This window comes from Papio anubis, chromosome 12, assembly GCF_008728515.1.
Source record: "Papio anubis isolate 15944 chromosome 12, Panubis1.0, whole genome shotgun sequence".
Classification (NCBI taxonomy): domain Eukaryota; kingdom Metazoa; phylum Chordata; class Mammalia; order Primates; family Cercopithecidae; genus Papio; species Papio anubis.
In genome coordinates this window covers 69,066,178-69,090,187 of record NC_044987.1, presented here as the reverse complement: position 1 = coordinate 69,090,187, position 24,010 = coordinate 69,066,178, and the positions used below count along the sequence as shown (strand labels likewise).

Genomic DNA, 24,010 nt, shown 5'->3' with positions numbered 1-24,010 from the left:
CAAATGCTAGGCATTACTCTAAAACACTCTGCATGCATCATCTCATTTCATCTTCACAACAACTGTATAAAGTTGGTAATTCTCTCAAGTTACACGGCTAAAAGTACCAGAGCTAGGAATCAAACCGTGGCCTCACTCCAGAGCCCAGTCTCTAACCTTCACATATATGAAAAGTATAATATCAAATGGAAGAGGGACTGTTGTTTCATGTGGCCCCATTGGCTAGAACTTGGATCCATTCATTCATTCAGAAAATATTCCTTGGGTACTTACTGTGTGCTAGGTACAAGTTGCTGGGAATACAGACATGACTAAGGTGTACTCCTGGGTGTTACAGATCCAAAGTGGGTAAGAGTTATAATAGGACAGATTATGGCTCAGCTTCAAGAACTTTCCAATGACTTGATTTTTCTTATTTTTTTCTTTTTCATTTTTTTCTTTTTTGAGACAGGCTGGAGTGCAGTGGTACAATCTCAGCTTAATGCAACCTCTACCACCTGGGTTCAAGTGATTCTCATGCCTCAGCCTCCCGAGTAGCTGGGATTTTAGGCATGCACCACCATGCCCAGCTAATTTTTGTATTTTTAGTAGACACAGGGTTTCACCATGTTGGCCAGGTTGGTCTCAAACTCCGAGCCTCAAGGGATCCACCTGTCTCAGCCTCCCAAAGTGCTGAGATTACAGCATGAGTCACGGTGTCCGGCCAGTAACTTAAGTGTTCTAAATTTTAAATGAACAGTTTTCTTCTGAGTTCTCATTCAGAAGAGGCTACATCACCTTCAGGATTACACATAAAAAAAATAAACGTCATAGCACAAAGAGTGACTACAGTCAATCATAATTTAATTGTACATTTAAACTAACTAAAAGAGTATAATGGACTGTTTGTAAGACTAAGGATAAAAGCTTGAGGTGATGGATACCCCATTTACCCTGATGTGATTATTATACATTGTATGCCTGTATCAAAATATCTCATGTACCCCCACAAATATAAACACCTACTATGTACCCATAAAAATTAAAAGTTAAAAAAAAACTTCAATCATAATTTTAAAATTACAAGATCTAGATGTTTCAAGCTAAAGTTCTTGTCTTTTATTTAAACAATTGACTATAAAAAGTTTCTCTGGGTAAACTTAAGACACTGACAGAGAAAGAACTATCCATTAGAAGAATAATGAGATTCCAAATATTCCACAAGTGATTAGGTGTTGCTTTAAGAAAGGAGTGAGAAGAGTTAACTGAGCAGGCTTTTACACAGGCACTTGGCGTAAGATTATGTTCATTTCATTAGTGCTGGTTTTCCAACCCAACTCCAGAATGACTTCCCTTGTTTTTTCTATCCAGAAAGGCCTATCCTGAGGAGCAAAGAACAAACCCTCCATGCCAATCTGACAGAAAGTCCCTCTGAATCAGGCACAGCCTTCAGTGACTTCAGGAAAGAGGAACACACTTCACTTGAAAATGACCACTAGGCCAGGCGCGGTGGCTCACGCCTGTAATCCCAGCACTTTGGGAGATCGAGGCAGGCAGATAATGAGGTCAGGAGATCGAGTCCATCCTGGCCAACATGGCGAAACCCCATCTCTACTAAAAATACAAAAATTAGCCAGGTGTGGTGGTGCACACCTGTAGTCCCAGCTACTGAGGAGGCTGAGGCAGGAGAGTCGCTTGAACCCAGGAGGCAGAGGTTGCAGTGAGCCAAGATCACACAACTGCACTCCAGCCTGGTAACAGAGCAAGACTCCGTCTCAGAAAAAAAAAAGGGGGGGCGGGGGTGGCAAATTTGTCCATTTCAGGTTCCAAAAACTAAGAGAAAAAAATAATTTGGAATAATAAAATAATTACATTCATAAAATGCCCTTTGCACATCAAGAAAAAGTTAAATTTGTGTGCAGTACTTTCAGCATATTAGAGCAGAGCTGTATGTAGCTGTATGTATCTGGATTCAAAAGGTTGAAAGCATTTTGCTATTGCTTAAATCAGAGTGTGCAAAATAATTAGCTGGAGTTTTTTGTCGTCGTTGTTTTGTGTTTTTTTTCTTTTGAGACAGGGTCTCATTCTGTCCCCCAGGCTGTAGTACAGTGCTGCAAACGCAGCTCACTATAGCCTCAACCTCCTGGACTCAAGTGATCCTCCTGCCTCAGCCTCCCAAGTAGCCTTTTTTTTAAAAAAAAAAAAAAAAAAAAAAGATGAGGTTTCACCATGTTGCCCAGGCTGGTCATAAACTCATGGGTTCAAGTGATCCTCCTGCCTCGGCCTCCCAAAGTGCTGGGATTATAGGTGTAAGCCACCACACCTGGCCTAGCCGGAGCTTTTTAAATAACAACACTTGTGTCTGGCTCCTATCCACACATATTTTGATTCAGTAAATCTAGAGTGAGGCCCTACATGTGTATTTTTCAGAAGCTTTGTCAGGTGATTCTGATATATAACATTGGTTAAAAAACCACTGGCTTCAATTATCCAAAATTATCCCTTATTCAAAATATCACTCATCCTATAAACACTAAATAACAAAGACTAGAATTTCTAGAGTTATCCAGTTCCTTCTGTGATCTAGTCTCTGCTGTGTCATAATAAATTTCCCACAAAACTGCAGTAATACATATAGCATATTTTACCTGTGAATTCTCTGCACAAAAACAATCTATAAACTCTCAACAGGGCTCAAATCATGAGGAGGCTCAAAAAATGTTGAGTGTCATGTAGAACGTCACTCTGGACGTCACACAGCACTCAAACATTCCCATAGAGTGAATCTTCTGCTAAAATCACTGCCCAGTGGCACTGGAAGGGAGTTCCAAGAACCTGGTTAACCTCACAGTGCAGTAAGTTTGTACCTGTGGGGCCTATAAATGCCAGGCAATATGCTACATGCTTAATTTTCTATTTAGAAAATAATTTTTCCTTAAAAAAATTAGATTTAAAATATAAATTTCCAAAACAATTTATTTATTTTTGAAGTCACTTTTGGCAAAATAAACAACTAAAGATGGCTTCTTCTTTCTCTTCCTATCTGAAGACTAACGAAACACCTTTTGCTGCCACATGTAAAATGGCAGCCATGGAAAATCTACCCCAGCTCATTTTATAACTGCTCCCCAAAACAGGGGGTCAGAGATCAAAGACTCGACCATGTGCTGCTACTGTAGTAAATACTTTTTAGTGTTGTCTCCCATCCCAGACATCTTAAAGAATGTAAATGGGGCAGCAAAGTAGAAACTGGCAGAGGATACGCTCAATTTTTCCCTTTGGGAGTCTTCATTTTATTTTATCCTCCCTGCTGCTATGAAGACCCCAAATTGAGAATTTTCATCTGAGAACATGACTATCATAAATAAAGTTCTAAGGGGGAAAAAAAATCTAGGTTTCAAATACTTTTAGAATTAGGATTTCAAGTAGTAACTACTGAAGGAATGTTACCAATCCTGAATGGCCAAATAGAAACTGCATATTTCCTTCTTATTCCCCAAAACCTGACAGCAACTTTGGCCTGAATAGGCCCCTGCCTGCATACCAACGGCCCTCTCTGGTCTGGAACATACTGAAGATGCCAAACTCTCATCAGAGCTAATTCTGGGTTTGTGGATTTTCTCGGATATGACTAAGGGTATCCCATCAAACATACCTACCAGACTGCTCCAAAATAGGCCCTTATTTAGCCCCAGAAGCAAGGGTTTCCCAGAGCCCCAGAATGAAAAGAACACCCCAGCCAGTCGAGTCTCCATGGTCTCCCTAATCTGGACAGCACCTCGAGTTCAGTCACAGCCAGAGCAGAGACACTTCTCCCTCTCCACCAGAGTGTTAGTCATTCCAAGAAACTGTATTAGCCCAGGCAAAGTACACAAAGGCAGTCTGCAAACCAATCTAGCACCTGGCCTGAAGCTTCCGCACCGTCTCTTCATCTTGCCGGGCCTGTCTCTCATCTTCAAGAGCCTCCTGCAGCTTTAGGTACATGTCTTCCAGCTCCCGTACTCGCTGTAAATACTGTTCCAGTTCAGAGGACTTTTGGGCAACCTGTTCTTCCATCTGCTGTCTGATCTGTTGGTATAGAAGGGTCTTGTTTAAGTGCAGGTTGACTTCTTTTTCAGGGAAAGCCTCCCCTCCACCTGAGGGGTTGCCTTCAGCTGCAGCCTCAGCCCATCAGGGTGGCAGGACCCTGTCCTTCAATCCTTGAAGGACTGAAGATGGAGGAGATGAGGGCACCACACCCAATCGCAATAATGAAGGAGTCTGGGAAGAGCAAATTATAACCCAAATTATGTTCTGCCCTGCTGTATTTTCCATCCCTTCCACTCCACATTTTAAGACTCAAGTCAAGAAAAACATGTTTCCCTGTATAATTTCTCTCTAAATTCCTTTCTGTCTTAAAGTCACAATCTTTTTACCAATAGAGTCTTCTCTAAAAGGAACGAACCTTTTCCCAGTCAGAACAGTAGAGTGTTACACTAAAGAAGGAAAGATCAGCCAGCGTGGGATTCCTCTGGCACTTCTCTGGCTGCCTCCACTCCCTGGGGCACCTCCAGCCCTAGGGGAACTCAAGCATTTCAGTTAGTCTGTGTAAGTTAATGGTTTTTCCCTTCTGGATTACAGAGTTTTGAATCCCTGCCTTAAAAATTACAAGAACATCCTAAATATAACAAACACATTAGCCTACTTCTCTGCAGTTGATAAAATATTTTCACTTGCATTAGCTCACTCTGTCCTCATAAGAGTCATGAGAGAGCATGTGATCATCCTGTACTTAAAGAAGAGAAAGCCAGTGCTCAATAAGAAGGACCAGAGAGGAAACAAGACCAGACCTTCTGGCTGTTTCTCTACGTCACATCTGCCTTCCTCTTTTCTCTCAAACCACAAACACATCTCTTTCAACTCTAAATAACAAAGAGTGACTAGAGGAAATGTCGCATGCATCTATTTAGGTACTGGACTCAGCACTCTCCGACAGAGTATCACTCAATGTAAGAAGATCTGTGCTCTAGCTAAACAGGTAACTACCTAAGACAACCTGGATCTTGCGTCTCTTGAAGATGGAAGCCTCTAGGATGAACCAGAGCTGCCAAGAGCAACAAATCAGAATCTAGATGTTCTCACAATTTCAGGATCTCACCCCTGCCATCCTTGCTTATTACAGAGGAGAAATGCCATGGAACCTATGCTTACTTTTTCCATAACTATTTATTTTCCAAATCAGAACTATTTTGAGAATGAAAAGGAATGTTATTAATAATTATACCAGAATGGCAGGGACTCTCCCAGGCAAACTAGGAAATATAGTCACCCTAACCAAGCATTTATCACATCATTCCACAAATTTCTTTCTTTTATTTTTATTTTTGGAGACAGAGCCTTGCTCTGTCACTCAGGCTGGAGTGCAGAGTGCAGTGACACAATCACAGCTCACAGTAGCCTCGAACTCCTGGGCTCAAGCAATCCTCCCACCTCAGCCTCCTGAGTAGCTGGAACTACAGGCATTTACCAACAGGCCTGGCTAATTCTTTTTTTTTTTTTGGTAGATATTGCCCAGGCTGGTCTTGAACTCCTGGGCTCAAGCAATCCTCATGCCTTGGCCTCCCAAAGTGCTGGGATTACAGGAGTGGGCCACCGTGCCTGGCTCCATAAATTTCCACTTAGGAGTCTTGAAAACAAGGTTTATGTCTTTTGCCATTACATCTTTGGCACAGTGCCTGGCACATAGAAGGTGCTCAATAAACAGATAATGAATGAATGAACAAACATGCAACTTCCCCTACAGCCCATTCCAGGTCAGTAGCAAAGCCAAGCTGACGACATGCCTCACTGTAGCCTCCAGCCCTTCCCCGTTCCCACGGACCCAGGCTGAGCTACTGCAGCTGCTTTCTCCAGCCACGTGACACTCACAAGCTTCTCTCTTTCCAGCTCTGTGCTGAACCTGGCCTGAAGTTCCACTTGAGTCTGAAGGCGTTTCTTTTCCTCTTCTGCTGCACGAGATGCTGCTTCCTCCAGTTTCTAGCCAATCAAAAACCCATCCACAGAAAAGCAGATGTTAGAGTAGAAGTACATGAGAGAGAGAGAGAGACAGTCACACTGAAGTACCAGAAAAGCCAAACATTCTTAACATTCAATAAAGATAATAGAATAAAAACTTTCAGCTCCATTAGAATTCCAGTCTAACAATCTGCTGAGTCAACATATAAAATAAATTAGGTAAATGAAAGACTATTGATAAGCCTGAACAACATTTTGCAAAGAAAGTTTTAGTATAGTCATTGAATTAAACTCACTTGCAATTGCACTCATGAGATTTTTATTTATTTATTTATTTTTTGAGACTGAGTCTTGCTCTGTCGCCAGGCTGGAGTGCAGTGGCACGATCTCAGCTCACTGCAACCTCCGCCTCCCGGGTTCAAGTGATTCTCCTGCCTCAGCCTCCTGAGTAGCAGGGACTACAGGTGCACACCACCACCACGTCCAGCTAATTTTTGTATTTTTAGTAGAGACGAGGTTTCATCATGTTGGCCAGGGTGGTCTCGATCTCTTGACCTCGTGATCTGCCCGCCTCAGCCTCCCAAAGTGCTGGGATTACAGGTGTGAGCCACCATGCCCAGACACATTCATGAGATTCGAGAGCTGTTTCTTGAGCTCTTTCTGTACAGTTTTGTCATCTTATACATTATTCCTTATAACTTTTACCAGAACCAATTTCTAGAAGGGTGGCACGAGGAACTCCACAGACCCTTTCCCCAGTAAAACAACCATAACTGGTGAAAATTATTGTTAAAAAAACAAAACCTTTAAAAGTCTCTAGAAATTATGCTAAGGACATTCTAAAATAGAGAACATTTATCTAAGAAAATCTAACTCTCAGTAAGAACAGTGAGGGTCTGTGGCATATGATGCACTCCCTCCCCTCCCCCACAGTGTCAGTGAGAAGGAAGCTCTTCTCCTGGCAGATGGAACCCCAAACAAGGGTTCCCCTCCCCTCAGCTCAGGTCTAGGGCTATGATATCTTCCTGAGAGGGGCAGGCTGGCTGCCAGAATTTCTCTTTGTCCCCAGCTGCATGTTGCAGAAACTTTATTCCAGGCAAGAGTGGCTGAGAATTAAGAGGCGGCCAGTGGCTCCACGAGAACAACACGCTAACCCACAGACCAGTTAAGAGTGTTGTTGGTTGGTTGGTTGGTTGACTGATATGAGGTCTTGCTATGTTGCCCAGGCTAGTCTCAAATTCCTGGCCTCAAGTGATCCTCCCATCCTGTCCTCCCAAAGCAATTAACAGGTGTGAGCCACTGCTCTTGCCAGACTAGCCAAACGTCTGACAGAGAGAACCAGAGAAAGAGACAGCCAAGAAGAGTTCTCATGTAGCAGGAACAAGTCTCAAAGACTGACCTTAAAGACTACATGTAGGCCTGAATTTAAATGATCTCAGACTGTGAGGCAATTCAGGTTTCAGGGCATTGTGGAGAACAACAGAACAAAATTAGTGAACTCTAACAGCTGTTGGTGTGGTACCAACAGAGGTGGAAAGCTTAAATGAGAGATCAGAGAAAGACACCCAAAGAGTGCCCTGCAAAAATCAGGGTCTTCACAGGGTAACTGTGCTCCTGTCCAAGCCTGCGCCTCTGAGGAGCAATAGTCAGAAGCTTCACACTGTGAGGAAAACAAACTTCACTGAAATAGTTCAGCCAAGTCACTAAACAAATAAAGGAACAAACCACAACAGGCCCTTGGGGAGAAGGGTAGAATCAGAATCCAGAGTTGCTACCAAACATTATCTAAAATGTCTAGTTTTCTACAATAAATTATGAGACATGTAAAGAAAGAGGAAAGTATGGCCCACATACAGGGGAAAAAGCAGGCAATGGAAACTGCCTATGAAGAGGCCCAGATGGTGGATTTAGCACATGAAGACTTCAAAGCAGTTATAAAATATTGCATGCTCAAATAACTAGAGGAAACCATACTTACAGAAGTAATGGAAGGAATGATAACATCCCATCAAATAGAGAATAATAAAGAGATATAAATCACAGAAAGAACCAAATGGAAATTCTGGAAGTAAAAAGTCCCATAACTGAAACGAAAAATTCACTAGAGGGACTCAACAGTATATTTGCGCTACAAGAAAAATCTACTAAAGATAGATCTATGTAAGTTATGCAACTGGAAAACAGAAAGAAAAAAAAAAGAAGAAAAATGAACACAGCCTTAGAGAAATGTGGGACACCACTATGTTTACCAACATTTGCATAATGGAAGTATCAGAAGAGGGAGAAAAAAGCAGAAAAAATATTTGTGGCTGAAAACTTATCCAGCTTAAGGCAAAACATTGATCTACATATTCAAGTTCAATACACTCTAAAGAGGATAAACACAAAGAGATCTACACCCACATACACCACAGTAAAACTGTTGAAAGACAAAGACCAAAAAATAATCTTAAAAGCAGAAAAAGAAAAATGATTTACCACACACAAGCGCACTCCTGCAAGCTTGACAGCTGACTTCTCATCAGAAAGTTCTGACTAGTTCTGACCAAAATGTTATAAATAGAAGCATAGTGTGACATTTCTGGGCTGGAGCACTGCACTGCCAAACCCTAGAACACTTTTTGTTCCAGCACAGTGAATAGCAACACTCAAGATGGCAGCTGGTCCATCAGCCTGGATTTCATAATTACACACTTTGACCCAGCATTCCCACTTCTGAGAATTCATTCCCCAGAGATATCAGAACATATGTGAACACATATACAATGATGCAGGTACAAGATAATTCCCTACAGCATTACCTATTAAAAGATTAAAACAACCCAGATGTTCACTAACAGGGAATGATTAAGTAATGACACTGTTGTATAACAGAATACTCTACAGCCATAAAAAAAAAATGAGGAAACTCTCTTTATACTGATATGGAAAGATCTAAAAAATAAATTAAGTGAAATAAACTAGAGGCAGAACAGTAATACTGGTATATACTTTTGTGTGTTTAAAAAATGGGAAAACAAGAATGTATATTCATATTTCCTAACCTTGGGCAAGGGGTGGAAATTCATAAGTGGGGGAGGGGGAGGAAATCTTTCACAGCTGCCTTTTTATATTTGTGTATTTTGAACCTACCCAAGTGATTTTTTAAAAGAAACAAAAGTAGAAATAAAAATTTAAGTAAACCCTTTAAATCTATTAATTTATAAAAACTACCATGATTTCTTATTCCTTCTTCTAATTAAAATGAGGCCTGTCAAATTTTAAGAAACCCACAGATACGTAACCTAATTCCAGATGATTAAAAGGTTCAGCTGGGCATGGTGCCTCATTCCTGTAATCCCAGCACTTTGGGAGGCTGAGGTGGGTGGATCACTTGAACCCAGGAGTTTAACACTAGCTTGGGCAACATGGCAAAACCCCATCTCTATTAAAAATACAAAAAATTATCCTGTAGTCCCAGCTACTTGGGATGTTGAGGCAAGAAGATCTCTTGAGCAGGGGAGTAAGCAACCATTGCACCACTGCACTCCAGCCTGAACAACAGAGTGAGACCCTGTCCCAAAATAAATACATTTAATTAAATATTCATGTAAGCTGTGTTTTTCTAAGAATGCCTCCATGAAAAAATTGGAGAACTGTGTTAGTTGACAAGAAAATCAAAGATTATTAAGCTATCTATAAGAATTTTTCAGCACTTATCCAAGAATCCTAAATCAGTCATTTAAACAATTCTATAAACCTAGGTAGTGGGAAAGCTGTCTACACAGGTCTACAGCTTGCTAACACCAGGCATGCCCTCTTCACATTATACAGAGCAGAACACTACATGCTCCTGGATGGCAGAGTTTAAAAGTTAAAAAGGGCATCGATGTATGAATCTCAAATGTACAACGCTAAGTCAAAGAATCCAGTCTTAAAATGTACATTCTGTATGATTCCATTTATATGACAATTTGCAAAAGGCAAAAATACAGGAACAGAGAATTGATCAGTGGTTTCCAGGCGTTAGGGATGAGGAAAAGATTTGAATAAAGAATATAAAATGCTCCAAAATCCAAAACTTTTTGAGCTGTCACATAATGCTCAAAGGAAATGCTCACTGAAGCATTTCAAATTTCAGACTTTTGGATTTGGGAGGCTGAGGCAAGAGGATCTCAACTGGTAAATCGGTATATAAAGTAAACATTCCAAAATCCAAAAACATCCCAAATCTGAAACACTTCGAGTCATAAGCATTTCGGATAAGGGATACCCAACCTGTACTTGCAATAATCTATCTTAACCTGGGTAGTATTTTCATGGGTATTCACTGTATGATTATTTGTATATACATATTTCATATTCTCCTCTGCAGGTACAAGGTACTGTATAATTTTAAAATTCTTAAAAAAGACACCAAGTTCTAGCTCCCCGCCATTCCCTCATAACACCCACTTTTGATGTGTGCACAGTGGAAGGAAGCAGCAGCAATCACATACTGCAGGTGCTCAGTGTAACCTTTAAAGGGAATTTTTGCAGAAAATGTATTGCAGCAGAAAGAGGCAAGATGCAAGAGTGTTTCGGGGGCAGGAGGCAGTCAGAAACGAGGAGCTGCTTTTACAAAGTTAAGTGTGTGATAGTAATAACTGTTTCTAAGATTATATATATGCCCATGCAACTCCTAAGATTATAAAAGCATTCTTTAAAATCTTCATGAGTCTACCCTACTCAGAGGAAGTTCAGCACCCAATGTGGCATTTCTATGGGTTACCAAGGGAGAACCCCACTAGGAATGTGGAGTCATAGATTATGAGCGCCCCCATATCCCAGGGCAAAGTTTTTGCACAGATTTGCACGAAAGCGTCCTTGAGCTTGTGGTTAGCAGGTGCTCACTGATTCAAGGCAGACAGACTCAGCCCAAAAGTGTCTCAAATAAAGATCATACCCATATACTGGGAACTCACTACCACCCCTGGGATCATGACATAACCGAGGAACTGTTCCCAGTGAACATCAACTATCTCATACAGCATATGGTACTTGACCTCCTAGCCTTGAGATGGAAGGAAAAGCTGACCCAGACTGTATCTTAACTCCAAATAGTACGTAAAACTAACAGTTAAGCGTCTTCCAAGGTACTCATGAGTGAAGATGGGAGCTAAGGAGAAAACTAAAAAGCAACACACCTTGCCCAGGTCACTAAAAACAGCCTTGACATCCTCAAGGGAATGAAATTTCCCATCTTCTTCTGACAAAATTCAACTGTGCTCATTATTATTAAAATTCCTTCCTAGCCAACTAAATGTTTTTGCTGCCGAGATCAACATGGTTTCAGGGCTAGGAAAACCAGTGTGTCTCAGTTGATGGTCTGGAAACACTTCTGAGAACAGTTCACCACAAGTATCTCCCTAAAACTGCACTACATTCGTCTTGGTAGAACCAACGCCCCTAAGCAAGGCACGATGGCTTCTGCAGGGGAATGAAAAGCCCTCTCCCAGCCCAGCGCCCATTCCCACCTTCCGCACAGCCTCCAGCTCCTGCTGCTTGCTTTCGTTGGCAACCTGGAGCTCCTTCATTTGTCGCTCCAGTTCCTCTTGTTCAGCCAGCTGCTTCTTCCGGAGTTCTTTCCGACGCTGGCGGGCTTCTTTGTGTGGTGGAGGGCTGCCCAGCTTCAACAGATGAATAGTAGAATGAATGGCTGTAAAAGGTGTAGGAGAAAAAAAAATGGGGAAATAATAGTTATTCTTTGTAAGCCTACTATGCAAATGGCACAGTGGGAAGAAAACGAGACAGGGAGCCAGAGGCCCAGTGTAGATTCTGATTTTGCCACTCCGTAGTGGGGTGACCCTGAGCAGCCACATAACCTCTTGGTTTTTTTCAGAGTTCCCCTCAAGAAATAACCTCTTGCAGCATCAGTTTCCTCATCTCTAAAATGAGAGATGATCTATAAAGTCCTTTCTAGCTCCAAAATTCCAGAACTGTATCTGTGCTCAGAAGCACTCAATCTCGGAATATTGCACACATTTTTAAGAACTAATGACAATACTTTCAACTCCTTTCTCTATACTTCTCAAAAAGCCAAACAAGATTAAGACATAGTAAGGACAGAGATTCAAGTTTCTGATACCTAATTTGCAACCTACTGTGTTTAGTTGGCCTATCATCTATGCCTTATGCAACCCCTTCCTGAGATAACAGGTAACAGCAGCTGTCATTTATTTTAAAAATAAAATAAATATATCCTTTACATGCATTATCTAACTTTTATACAACATCTGATTTTTCTTTTGATAGTTTAAATTACTTAAATGTAATTTCTTGAATAGCTAATACTTTCACATAGTTCAAATTCAAAGACACACAGGAAAGTCTCCCTTCTACTCCTGTACCTCAAGTACTGGATTCCCCTCCCCACTAGTAACTAAAGGTAACAATTTCTTATGCATCTTTCCTGAGATAGTATAAGCCTATACAAATAAATATGTATATATGTCTTCCACCTTCTTTTCACACAATGATGGCACAACACACTCTTCTGACCCTCAGTTTTTTTCATTTAATCTATCTCACAGTTCCCAGTATCGATACATAAAGTACTGTACATAAAGTACTGCATTGTACACACCATTGTGCAGCTAAACCATAACTTATTCAACTATTTCCCTATTAACAGCTAGCTAGATTGTTTGCAATCTATGTCATTTTGAAAAATGTGTCAGTATATTTGTCATTATCTATTTTCTAACCCTCACCACCACCCTGGGAAGAAGTTACTATTATTATCCCCACTCCACAGAAGAGAAAAGCAGTTACAGAATTTATAACTCAACCCAAGAGACCCAGGAAAGAGCATTCAAACCAGGTGCATTTGCCTCGAACTCTTAAACCACATCAAAAATTCTCCAATATAACATAATTTTATCTATGTCTAAGAATATAATATTCAGAATCTCCTTTCAGGATTTTTTTTTTAAAAGCCCTCTTATATTGTATTTTATTCTTTACTAATTTTGGAATAATGGAACACTTTAAAGTTATTCATTCACTACGGAGCCATAAAAAAGAACAAAATCATGTCTTTTGCAGCAACATGAATGCAGCTAGAGGCCACTATCCTAAGCAAATTAACACAGAACAAAAAACCAATTAATGAATGTTCTCCCTAATAAGTGGGAGCTAAAAACTGGGTACTCACGGACATAAAAGTGGCAACAACAGACACTAGGGACTACTGGGATGGGAGGTAGAGAGGGGGGAAGAGGTTGGAAAACTCTGTTGGGTACAATGCTCACTTCCCAGGTGATAGATTCAATCATACCCCAAACTTTGGCATTACACAATACACCCATGTAACAAACCTGCACATGTACCCCTGAATCTAAAATAAAAGTTGAAATTATTTTTTTAAAAGGTTATTAATTCAAAAGTTTGTGTTCTTGAGTTACCTAAAATTAGTAATTTCTCATGGAAGTAATGGATCTTGAAAATCACTTGAAGTATTAAAAAACTATTACATAATTCCTCTTTTCTTTTACATATTACCTCAAGCTCAAGATGGCCACTTTAAAATTCTTCACAGTCCTTAAAGGGGAAAATTCTATACTCTTCAAATAGTAAGTAAAACCTAAAATCTCTAAGATATGGAATCAACCCACGTGGTCCACCAACAGTTGTAGTGTGTGCATATACACATATACCTTGGAATACTACTCAGTCATAAAAAAAAAAAATGAAATAATGTCTTTTGCAGCAATATGGATAGAACTAGAGGCTATTATCTTGAAGTATTTCTTGAAATAACCCATAAACAGAACATAAAATACCACGTGTGCTTTTTTTTTTTTTTTTTTTTAAGTAGAGACAGGATTTCACCGTGTTAGCCAGGATGGTCTCAATCTCCCGACCTTGTGATCCACCCGCCTCGGTCTCCCAAAGAACTGGGATTACAGGCATGAGCCACCGTGCCGGGCCTACATGTTGTTATTTATAAGTGGGAACTAAAATATGTGTACACGTGGACATAGAGCATGGAATACTAGACATTGGAGACTCAGAAATGTGGGAAGGCAGGAGGCTGGCAAGGGATGAGAAATTACCTAAAAGCTACTATTCAAGTGATGGTTACACTAAAAGCCCAGATTTCATCACTACACAATATATTACTGTAGCAAAACTTTACTTGCAACCCCAAAATCTATTTAAAAAGTAAATCTCCCATTTATAATTTACCCCAGGTTCATTATGCAAACAAAACTAATGAAAACTTTGAGAGCTCATCTTAATTTGTTTTTCTCTCAGCTACTGTATGACATGCAGAAATAACTACAGACAATGAGGAAATAATGCCTTAGTATCCTTCATGAGATTCAAAACTAGAAAGTCAGAGGTCTCAGCTGGGCGTAGTGGCTCACGCCTGTAACCCCAGCACTTTGGGAGGCCAAGGCAGGTGGATCACAAGGTCAGGAGATTGAGACCAATGTGACCAACATGGTGAAACCCCATCTCTACTAAAAACACAAGAACATTAGCTGGGCATGCTGGCTATAGTCCCAGCTACTCTGGAGGCTGAGGCAGGATAATTGTTTGAACCCGCAGGTGGAGGTTGCAGTGAGCCAAGTTCACGCCACTGCACTACAGCCTGGGCGACAGAGTGAGATTCCATCTCAAAAAAAAAAGAAAGAAAGAAAGAAATTCAGAGCTCTCAAGTTATATAATGGCAAATAATAAAAATCACCTTACCTTGAATCCACTCCTGTTTCTTCTTCTTATCTGAAGCACTGATTTCAAAAGTCTTATCAAAACATTTTACGAGAAAAAGGCATTTCTTTCCATCTTTGTCAGGCAAGGACTAAAACAGAAAGCAAAGTTAGTTCTTCAAAATTTTAAGTAAAAATCAGCTGAAACTTAATGTCAATGAAAAATACCTATAAATGCATATTACTTATTTACTAATGCTGTTCCCTAAGCACATTACTTATGGTAAAAATGACCCCATTGGTATACTACATCTAGATTGGGAAAACTATAAACACCTGATAGAATGCCATGCACTGCGATTTCCTGGGCATAGCAGCTCTTACCCTGAGCACCTCCCTTGCAGGAATCCTGGAAGGTACATCTGTGATGATGTTACAAGAGGTATTAACCCCTGTGGGATATGAAGCACCTAAGCTAGGGTGATTCCTACATCTGCATAATGTGGCTTTCTTTCCTTGCACTTGGAATGTTGTGGCTGGCAACCTGTGGTTTCTGTCCTATATGTTTATGAGTAAACTGGCCTTTGGTAGCCTTGTAGTTCTCTATGCTTAGTTAAATCTAAGCAGACTCCTTCATGGGCTTTACACATCTCAAGACATTATTATTCACTAAAATACATTATAGTTTATGCGTGAGATTTCAGGTATTTAAATGTTCTTCAACACATACAGACACGGGGACAGTTCATATAAAAATTAAAAACTCAAAAATTTATGTTCTTGAGAATTTCACTTCTTTCAAGAATTAGTACCTATGAACAAAGTGTCCTGAAAGTCACCCAAAGTATTCAAAGACAATGCTTACATCTTCTTTTATTTCTTGCACTCAAAATGTCCCAGATATTCTGGCATATTTGTGATTCCAAATATTGTCTTACTGAACATTGTTTTTACTTTATTATCTCTTTTATGACTCCATTTTATTCAATAAATGATTCCTTAAATGTTCCAATAAATGATTTAATCCTTATATTTTGTTCACAAGTATAAGGTTGAAAATAAATTCATATTAGAAAAAAATTTTGTCAGCTGTCTTTAATGTTTGGTTCAGAAACCATGGCAACTGTATGCCTATGTTATTTTGGAAATGTAAATTTGGGGATTATTTTAAGGTTCTAGAGTCTAGGTGGAAGAAGGTGAGAAGCTACTTCAGCATCAGGGGGCAGCATGGGGTAATAATGCAAAGAAGTAACACTAGACTCACCTCTACACAGCAATTTTCATCTAAGAGAATGTCTCCTTTCTTATCTTTCAGATCCTCACTCACATAGTAAGAAATTATGTTGGGCTTTAGTACAAACCATCGTTCAGTCCAGTTTTTCCGTCTGTGGCCCTTTTTCATCATGTAACCCTGTGAAAGATAAAATGTGATATAAATTCTTGTCCTTTTACTTGTAAGAGCTGACATCTCTTCCTTGATATACTTGCCTACTCCATTATTTGATATATGATCCTGAAAACATGAACACCAATTGTTCTTGGACCCTCTGAGAATCTATGAAGGCGAGGGGCATTACACCCAGTCATGCAAGCATAACCAGACAAAAATTTGCATATAATTTCAGACACTTCAGAGACAACCCCTCCCAAAAATGATATGCAGATAACAGAACCCCCTTGATATTAAGTAGCATTTGACATTTTTTAAAAAATCATTATCTTTTAGAGATACCTATTGAAATGTTTATAAACAAAATAAAATACCTGAGATTTGCTTCAAAATAATACAGGAGAGGTTAAAGTAGGTGGGGTAGGATTAGCCATATGTTGGTGGTTACTGGAGTTGGCTGATGGGTATGTGGGAGTTCATTATACTGGTCTATTCCACTTAAAAAGAAAGAATGAACCCCTAACAATGATTCTCTGTAAATTAAATCCTCAATTAGGCCTGATGCAGTGGCTCATGCCTGTAATCCCAGCACTTTGGGTGACCAAGGCAGGAGGATCGCTTGAGGCCAAGAGTTCAAGATCACCGTGGGCCACATAGTGAGACCTCATCTCTACAAAAAAAATTTTTTTTAGAAGGAGTAACACTCTGTTGCCCAGGCTGGAATGCAGTGGGTGCGATCTCGGCTCACTGCAATCTCTCTGCCTCCCAGGTTCAAGTGATTCTCCTGCCTCAGCCTCCCGAGTAGCTGGCAAGCCACGATGCCTGGCTAATTTTTGTATTTTTAATAAAGACGGGGTTTCAACATGTTGGCCAGGATGGTCTCTAGCTCCTGACCTCGTGTTCTGCCCATCTCAGCCTCCCAAAGTGCTGAGATTACACGCGTGAGCCACTGCGCCCAGCCAAAATTTTTAAATAAAATAAGTAAAACCTCAATCAATGAAAATGCTAAAGCTTGGCCACATATATCTTCTCAACAAATACTCAAGGACTTCCACCTCTGGTACCAACCTACCTTTCTGCCTGACCTCTCAGTATTCTGAAGGAGGAACTGTGCCCTAGACCAGCAGGAAAATACTGCACCAGGAGTTCGAATACTGGCTTCTAAATGTGGCTTCTAAGCTAACACTCACTAGCTCTGTATTTCCTTCCCACAGATTGGCCTCAAAGGTGTGTGACTCAAATGTTTACTTAAGCAAAATTATACATTATTATAGGCCAAAGCCCTTCAGGCTTGTTTAAGAATAGTTGCTATTTTTAGTATTAAATCTACAGGTGTGATAGCGCATGACAGAATATACGTATCATTAAATATATATGATATCGATTGAAGTTTCAGTTGGTTATTATACTAAGTTCTAATCATATTACATATTCAGTTTCCTAATCTTTGGACATTTAAGCAAAAGCTATCTCATACTGCAATTCTACTACAGTCACATCCTGCCATCCTAAGAGGCTGAGAATTCTACTTCAGATGGAGACCACATCTCATACCTCTTTGTAGCACCAAAAACCTATACAAATTCAGCCTCAACGTTTATGATGTGCTCCGTTAGGAAAAAAAAAAGAACAAAGACAACACTATTACCTATGGAAGAAAGAAAGGATCAAAGTAAGGGAATCCCAAATCAGTTATCATTCAATATAATAATGTAAGAAGTTTCAAAGAGTCACCCAAAAAATATAAATTGCATTTAACAAGCATCAAGCTTCATCTGCTATGCTGGGTGCTAAGAAAAAGATGACAGTCTAAGTAAGACAAAAGCAACTTTGTTACATAAAGGTATTTTTTTCTCCACAAACAGAGGCATTTTTCTGATTTTATAAAAATAATATAAAATCATATAGAAAGTCCAATAATACAGAAAGGAATAAAGAAGAAAAAAATTCACCAAAATCCCACCATCTAGAGGTGATCACTGTAAACATTTTGGCAAGCATCTTCCTGACAGCTCTACACACACACATTAACATTATCTGAAGGGGATTAAAAGGTATCTCCTGTTCAGAAATGTGGGTTTTTTTCCACTCAGCATTATGCCATGGAGATCTTTCTGGATAAATGGTTATGAATGCACACATGACAGAAAGATACTTTAAAAATACTTTGGAAATGGGCTGGGTGCGGTGGCTCACACCTGTAATGCCAGCACTTTGGGAGGCCAAGGCTAGTGGATCACAAGGTCAAAAGATCGACACCATCCTGGCCAACATGGTGAAATCCCATCTCTACCAAAAATACAAAAATTAGTTGGGCATGGTGGCACACGCCTATAGTCCCAGCTATTCAGAGGCTGAGCCAGGAGAATTGTTTGAACTTAGGAGGCGGAGGTTGCAGTGAGCCAAGATCATGCCACTGAACTCCAGCCTGGTGACAGAGTGAAATTCCGTCTCAAAAAAAAAAAGTTAATATATAATAATATATGTATTCTTAACTGTACTTAAAATTCTTAACTGTACTTTAAAATTGCACCAATAATTTTTTTAAATGAAAAGCCTAATACAAGACTGGAAAAATAAGAAATTTTATTCCTATTCAAAATCAGGCCAGGCCCAGTGGCTCACACCTGTAATCCCAGCACTTTGGGAGGCCGAGGTGGGTGGATTACTTGAGGTCAGGCATTCAAGACCAGCCTGGCCAACACGGTAAAACCCCATCTCTACTAAATATACAAAAATTAGCTGGGCATGGGAGTGCATGCCTTCAAGGCACGAGAATCCCTTGAACCCAGGAGATGGAAGTTGCAGTGAGCCAAGATCATGTCACTGCACTCCAGACTGGGCTACAGAGCAAGACTGCCTCAAAAAAAACCAAAAAAACAAAAAAACAAAAAACAAAAAAAAACGCAATCAGTGTAAGAAAATAAGTGACCTATACTCATCTTTGTGATAAAAATATTAATTTTAAAATGTCAAATTCTAAAGATGAGAAAAAAATACAGTAACAGAATTCTTACCTGTTTTAACACATCTAATATAAGTTCATTAAAGACTTCATTAATTGCCATAGACACAGTCTGCCGATCCATGCCTTTGCTAAACTGTCCATTTCCAATAAGCTCAATAAGTTCCCACGCAGAAAGGCCATTTTTACTGTCATCAAAGTTGATTTTATAATGTTCAAATTGTTCTTGCTGCCAGCCTCCTCCCATAGCTTCTGTAAGCTTCTTAAGCAGGTATTCAATCTATATAAAGAATGTGAAAGGAACAATTATTTCCTAGTTTAAAAAAACTTTTTAACATAGTTATGTATTTATGTTATAAACACTGATATGTTCAACTTAGGAAATACTCTTTACCATTCCAGAAATGCCTATCTTTAAAGAGTCTCCTAAAATACAGGGAGAAGAGTATAAATAAATGCCACTGGTCTGTATTAGTGCAGAATAAGTAAAGTAATCAAAAACTGATAACCCTCTAATAGTGCAGTATATTTGTATGCAGAGCTAAAACAAACTGAACATATATGAGAATATACAAACGAATTAATGTGATCCAATTACTCTGTTAAATATTTCAATATATCAGAACATTAGTCTTACTGAACATATAAGTGCTAAATTAAACATATCAAAGTAATACGTACAAGTTATTGATCAATTTACAAACTTTCCACATAAGCCAATTATTCAAAATTCATGCTGCTTCCTCCCACTGGAACACTACAATGTTGTAAATAATGGTGGAATACCTAGCCTGAGCAGGAAAAGCTTACTAAATCCTAAAACATCATACTTTGTGTAGAAAATACTGCTATTGAAATAACAGCAGTTAGGCCAGGAGTGGTGGCTCACGCCTATAATCCCAACTCTTTGGGAGGCCAAAGCAGGAGGATCACTTGAAGCATGGAGTTCAAGACCAGCCTGGTCAACATGGTGAAACCCCATCTCTACTAAAAATACAAAAAAGTTAGCCAGGCATGTGGCACACACCTGTAATCCCAGCTACTCAGGTGGCTGACGCATGAGAAACGCTTGAACCTAAGGCAGAGGTTGCAGTGAGCGGAGATCGTGCCACTGCACTCCAGCCTGGGCAACTGAGCAAGACTCTTGTTTTAAAAAAAAATAGTAAAGAAAGAAATAACAGCAGTTAAACAAAACAATAAGGCAGTAAAACTGAATGAGAATTGATACCTCTTATCTTCTGGAAAGCCCAAATATCCTATAGTGCTCTCAAACTCAACATACGTACAAAAATAAATGAATCTTCTCTACCTTCCAAATGGCTTCCCCCTTCTATTATTGATTTCCATTAGGAAATAACACCATTCACACATCCATGTCGGGATTCTTGCTCCCCACCCTCCACATCAAACCAATGACAAAATCCTGCTGTTTTATTTCCCCAAATGAGCTCCCTAATAAGTTTGAAAACTGTGGGTTACGGCCCACTATGAAGTCAACTTAGTGGGTAGCAACAGCATTTTTTTTTTTTAAATGGAATGAAAAACATGTGAGTTCATCCACAATAAAGAAACAGTGTTTTGTGATAAGTTTTGCTTTGAGTGTGTATGCATGCTGGGTCATGATATAAAATGTTTATCTTCCTATGGGTTGCAGTGATAATAAAATTTAAAACTTTGTCCCAGGCAGCTCTGAACTCTGTCACTCCTACGCAATCTGCTTTTGGTCAGGCCTCCTGGTTGGTATCCTTACCTCCAGGTCGCCCCCTTTTATATATATTCTGCCAGAGGGATTTTTCTAAAACACAAGCCGGAGCCTGACACTCCCCTCTTTAAGCCCTGCCCTGGCTCCCGATCACCTCAAAGACAGAGGTCAAGCTCCTCTGCATCCCTTGGTGATCATCCCCCAGCCTGCTTTCTCAAACATGTCCCACCTCAGACTTTACACTCCACCAATACCGCCAATACCACAGATCAGGGGGCACAAACTTTTACTGTAAAGGGTTGACCAGTAAATATTTAAGCTTTGTGCCTCCCTATCACGTGTTTTTCCTTGATTTTGTTTTTTCACAACCCTTTAGAAATATAAAAACTATTCTTAGCACATGTGCCATGCAAATACAGGCTGTGGGCTGGATTTAGCCAGCAAGCTATAGTTTGCCACCACTTGCCATAGATTATAAGTAGTTTACCCTCTTATCATACTTTCCTTATGCTTTATGTCATTCCCCACTCTGTCTTCTCTGTCTAGAATACCTTTTCCCACCTCTCGACCCAGCTAATTGGTATTTAGTCAAGTCCTACATCCTCTAGAATATTCCTACTCAAAATGAAGTATGCGGGCCAGCGACATCAGCACCACCTGGAAGCTTGTTAGAAATGAAGACTGTCAGACCAACCAAAGGACCAAAAATGAGAATCCATATTTTAACAAACACCCCTAGTACTTCCATATGCACACTGAAGTTTTGAGAAGCACTGCTGCTTTAGCAAACCTGCTCTGACCAACCCTAACCCAGGTCACATGTTCCTTTTCTAGGTCACTGCACTTAGTGTATTTACACTCATTTGTTTTTCTATGATTTTCTGCATTCCTTGTAGGAGGAACCATGTCCCACTCATCTTTAATCCCCAAAACTCAGCGTGGTACCTCAGAGCTCAACTAGTGTTTGCTAAACTGAAATTAACTAAGCTAAGCCTCAATTTTCTCTTCTACGAAATGGGCATAATAATACTTACAGAAATGCTGTGGGGTGAAATGAGGCAAATATGGAGCAATTTGCACAATGCCCATCACATAGCAGGTACTCCACTAATGTTGCTTCCCTTCTACACTGAGTGAAATACTATCCAACCGTTCAAAATTACATTTAAAGAAAGCATTTATGAAACAAAAGAAAGTGAAGAATGCAAAACTAAATTTACCTATGATTTCTACTGCACAAAGACTATGTAATTATTTTGACAAATATTTGTCAAAATATTTTAATATATAATAATATATTAATATATTAAAAATATTATAATATAATAAAATATAATAATAAACCAGAAATAGTAGGTTTAATTTGTTACTATAGGATCATGAGTTATTTTTTTTTTCTTTTTCTTCTTTGCATTTCCAATAAGTTGGTTGTAATGTTTTTTGTAAAATAACATATTTTAACAGAAAAATAGACATGCATGTTTGCAAGGGCATATACATTCACAAAATATCCCAAGTTCAAAAAATATCAAGAGAAGCCAGGTGTGGTGGCTCACGCCTGTAATCTCTTTGGGAAGCGGAGACAGGAGGATCACTTGAGGCCAGGAATTCAAGATCAGCCTAGGCAATATGGCAAGATCTCATCTCTAGAGAAAAATTAAAAAGTTAGCCAGGTGTGGTGGTACACGCCTGTAGTCTCAGCTACTCAGGAGGCTAAAAAGGGAAGATTGCTTGAGCCAAGGAATTTGAGGTTACAGTGAGCTATGATCACAACACTGCACTTGAGCTTGGGCAACAGGGCAAGGCCCTATCTCATTAAAAAAGTACATACATACATACATACATATATATATATATATATATATATATATATATATGTCTACTGATTTAATTTGGTGAGATGCTGTAAGCTCTTTTAGGACAAAGATTTATCTTACACCCTAAAAACAGCACATGGTAAGTGTTCACCAAAATTTACTTGTTGGAGAAAAACACAATTAGATCTTTCCTTTCTCTTGTTGGAGATATGTCATCTACTGTTAAACTTATCAGATATTATCAGGTTTTCCTTGGCTCTTTAAAGAGAAGTAACAGGGATAGGCAGAGGAAGAGAAAAAAAGAAAATGTTCAGAAAAAGAGGGAAAAGGGAAGAGGGAAGGAGAAAAGGGGACAGAAAAGAGAAAGGTATAAAAAGATTAAGAGATTGAAGGCCAGGCGTGGTGGTTCATGCCTGTCATCCCAGCACTTTGGGAGGCTGAGGTGGGCAGATCACCTGAGGCCAGGAGTTCCAGACCAGCCTGGCCAACATGGCAAAACCCCATCTCTACTAAAAATACAAAAATTAGCTGGGTGTGGTGGCGCACACCTGTAATCCCAGCTCCTCGGGAGGCTGAGGTAGGAGAACTGCTTGAACTCGGGAGGCACAGATTGCAGTGAGCCAAGATCGTGCCACTGCACTCCAGCCTGGGAGACAGAGCTAGACTTCATCTTTTAAAAATAAATAAATAAATAAGAAGAGATTGAAGAGATAAAAGCAAGAAAAAGAGAGTCAAAAAGGACATTAAGGTAAACAATTGCTCAAGGTAAAATAATCAGTAGCATTAACAGGTACAGAAATTCAATCTCCCTAAGGCAGCAAAAAGAAGGGTCCAGGCTGGCAGATTACAACTTAGGGTAAAAGGAGTACAGGCACAAGTCGAAGTTTCAGTAGCAAGGCAAAGGAAGCACATGTGTATAGCCACATGTGTGTGCAGGATGACTACACGTGGGTGAGACAAGATGGTGGAGCCGACTGACCATGTCCTGGCAGAAGTCAAGAATCAGTCTTAGCTCTTCCTCACCTACCTCTTACCGAACCCAAGCCATTCACACTCCAAGCTTCAGTTGCCTCTTCAAAATCAGATGACTTTTTATGTTTGTAATTCAGAAAGCACCTATTAGCAGCAAACTCAGCTCTAGAAGTAGCTTGCCAGGTTCATCCTGAACCTTTCTGAAGGTGCCCTCCCAAGCTTTATGAAGTTGTCATTAGCACCCAGCTTCGATATGCTCAGCATTCCCAGTGTCTGTGCCAGACAACTAATCTAGATTCGTTTCCTGCTGACTTTCAACACAATCATATACTTACCATAACCAAATAACTTAAGGGCCTTTTGATTCATTATATCGGGCCAAGGAGAGACAAACATTACCATTCTCCACTATTCAATTATACTAAATAATAAATCACGTGTTGCCGTTTTAGTCTCTAGTGGCCTGCATCAATTCTAAGAGCTCATTCAGTTTCAGGAAGCAGCTAACTTCCTCCT

General features: G+C 39.7%; 1 protein-coding gene across 2 annotated transcripts in view; it reads right to left on the bottom strand.

Annotated features, from left to right (window-relative positions):
* The window catches only part of SWAP70 (switching B cell complex subunit SWAP70), an 83,280-nt gene that overhangs the window by 6,909 nt on the left and 52,361 nt on the right, over positions 1 to 24,010 (bottom strand). Inside the window, exons 4-9 of one of the 2 annotated variants that reach the window (XM_003910234.5) lie at positions 19,056 to 19,283; positions 15,913 to 16,059; positions 14,692 to 14,800; positions 11,469 to 11,650; positions 5,887 to 5,994; positions 3,881 to 4,047 (exon numbers count right to left, since the gene is read on the bottom strand). In XM_003910234.5, coding sequence (XP_003910283.2) covers positions 3,881 to 4,047; positions 5,887 to 5,994; positions 11,469 to 11,650; positions 14,692 to 14,800; positions 15,913 to 16,059; positions 19,056 to 19,283 — 941 coding nt within the window. The remainder of the gene's footprint in view (positions 1 to 3,880; positions 4,048 to 5,886; positions 5,995 to 11,468; positions 11,651 to 14,691; positions 14,801 to 15,912; positions 16,060 to 19,055; positions 19,284 to 24,010) is intronic. The other variant, XM_009186616.4, reaches the window with a different exon arrangement.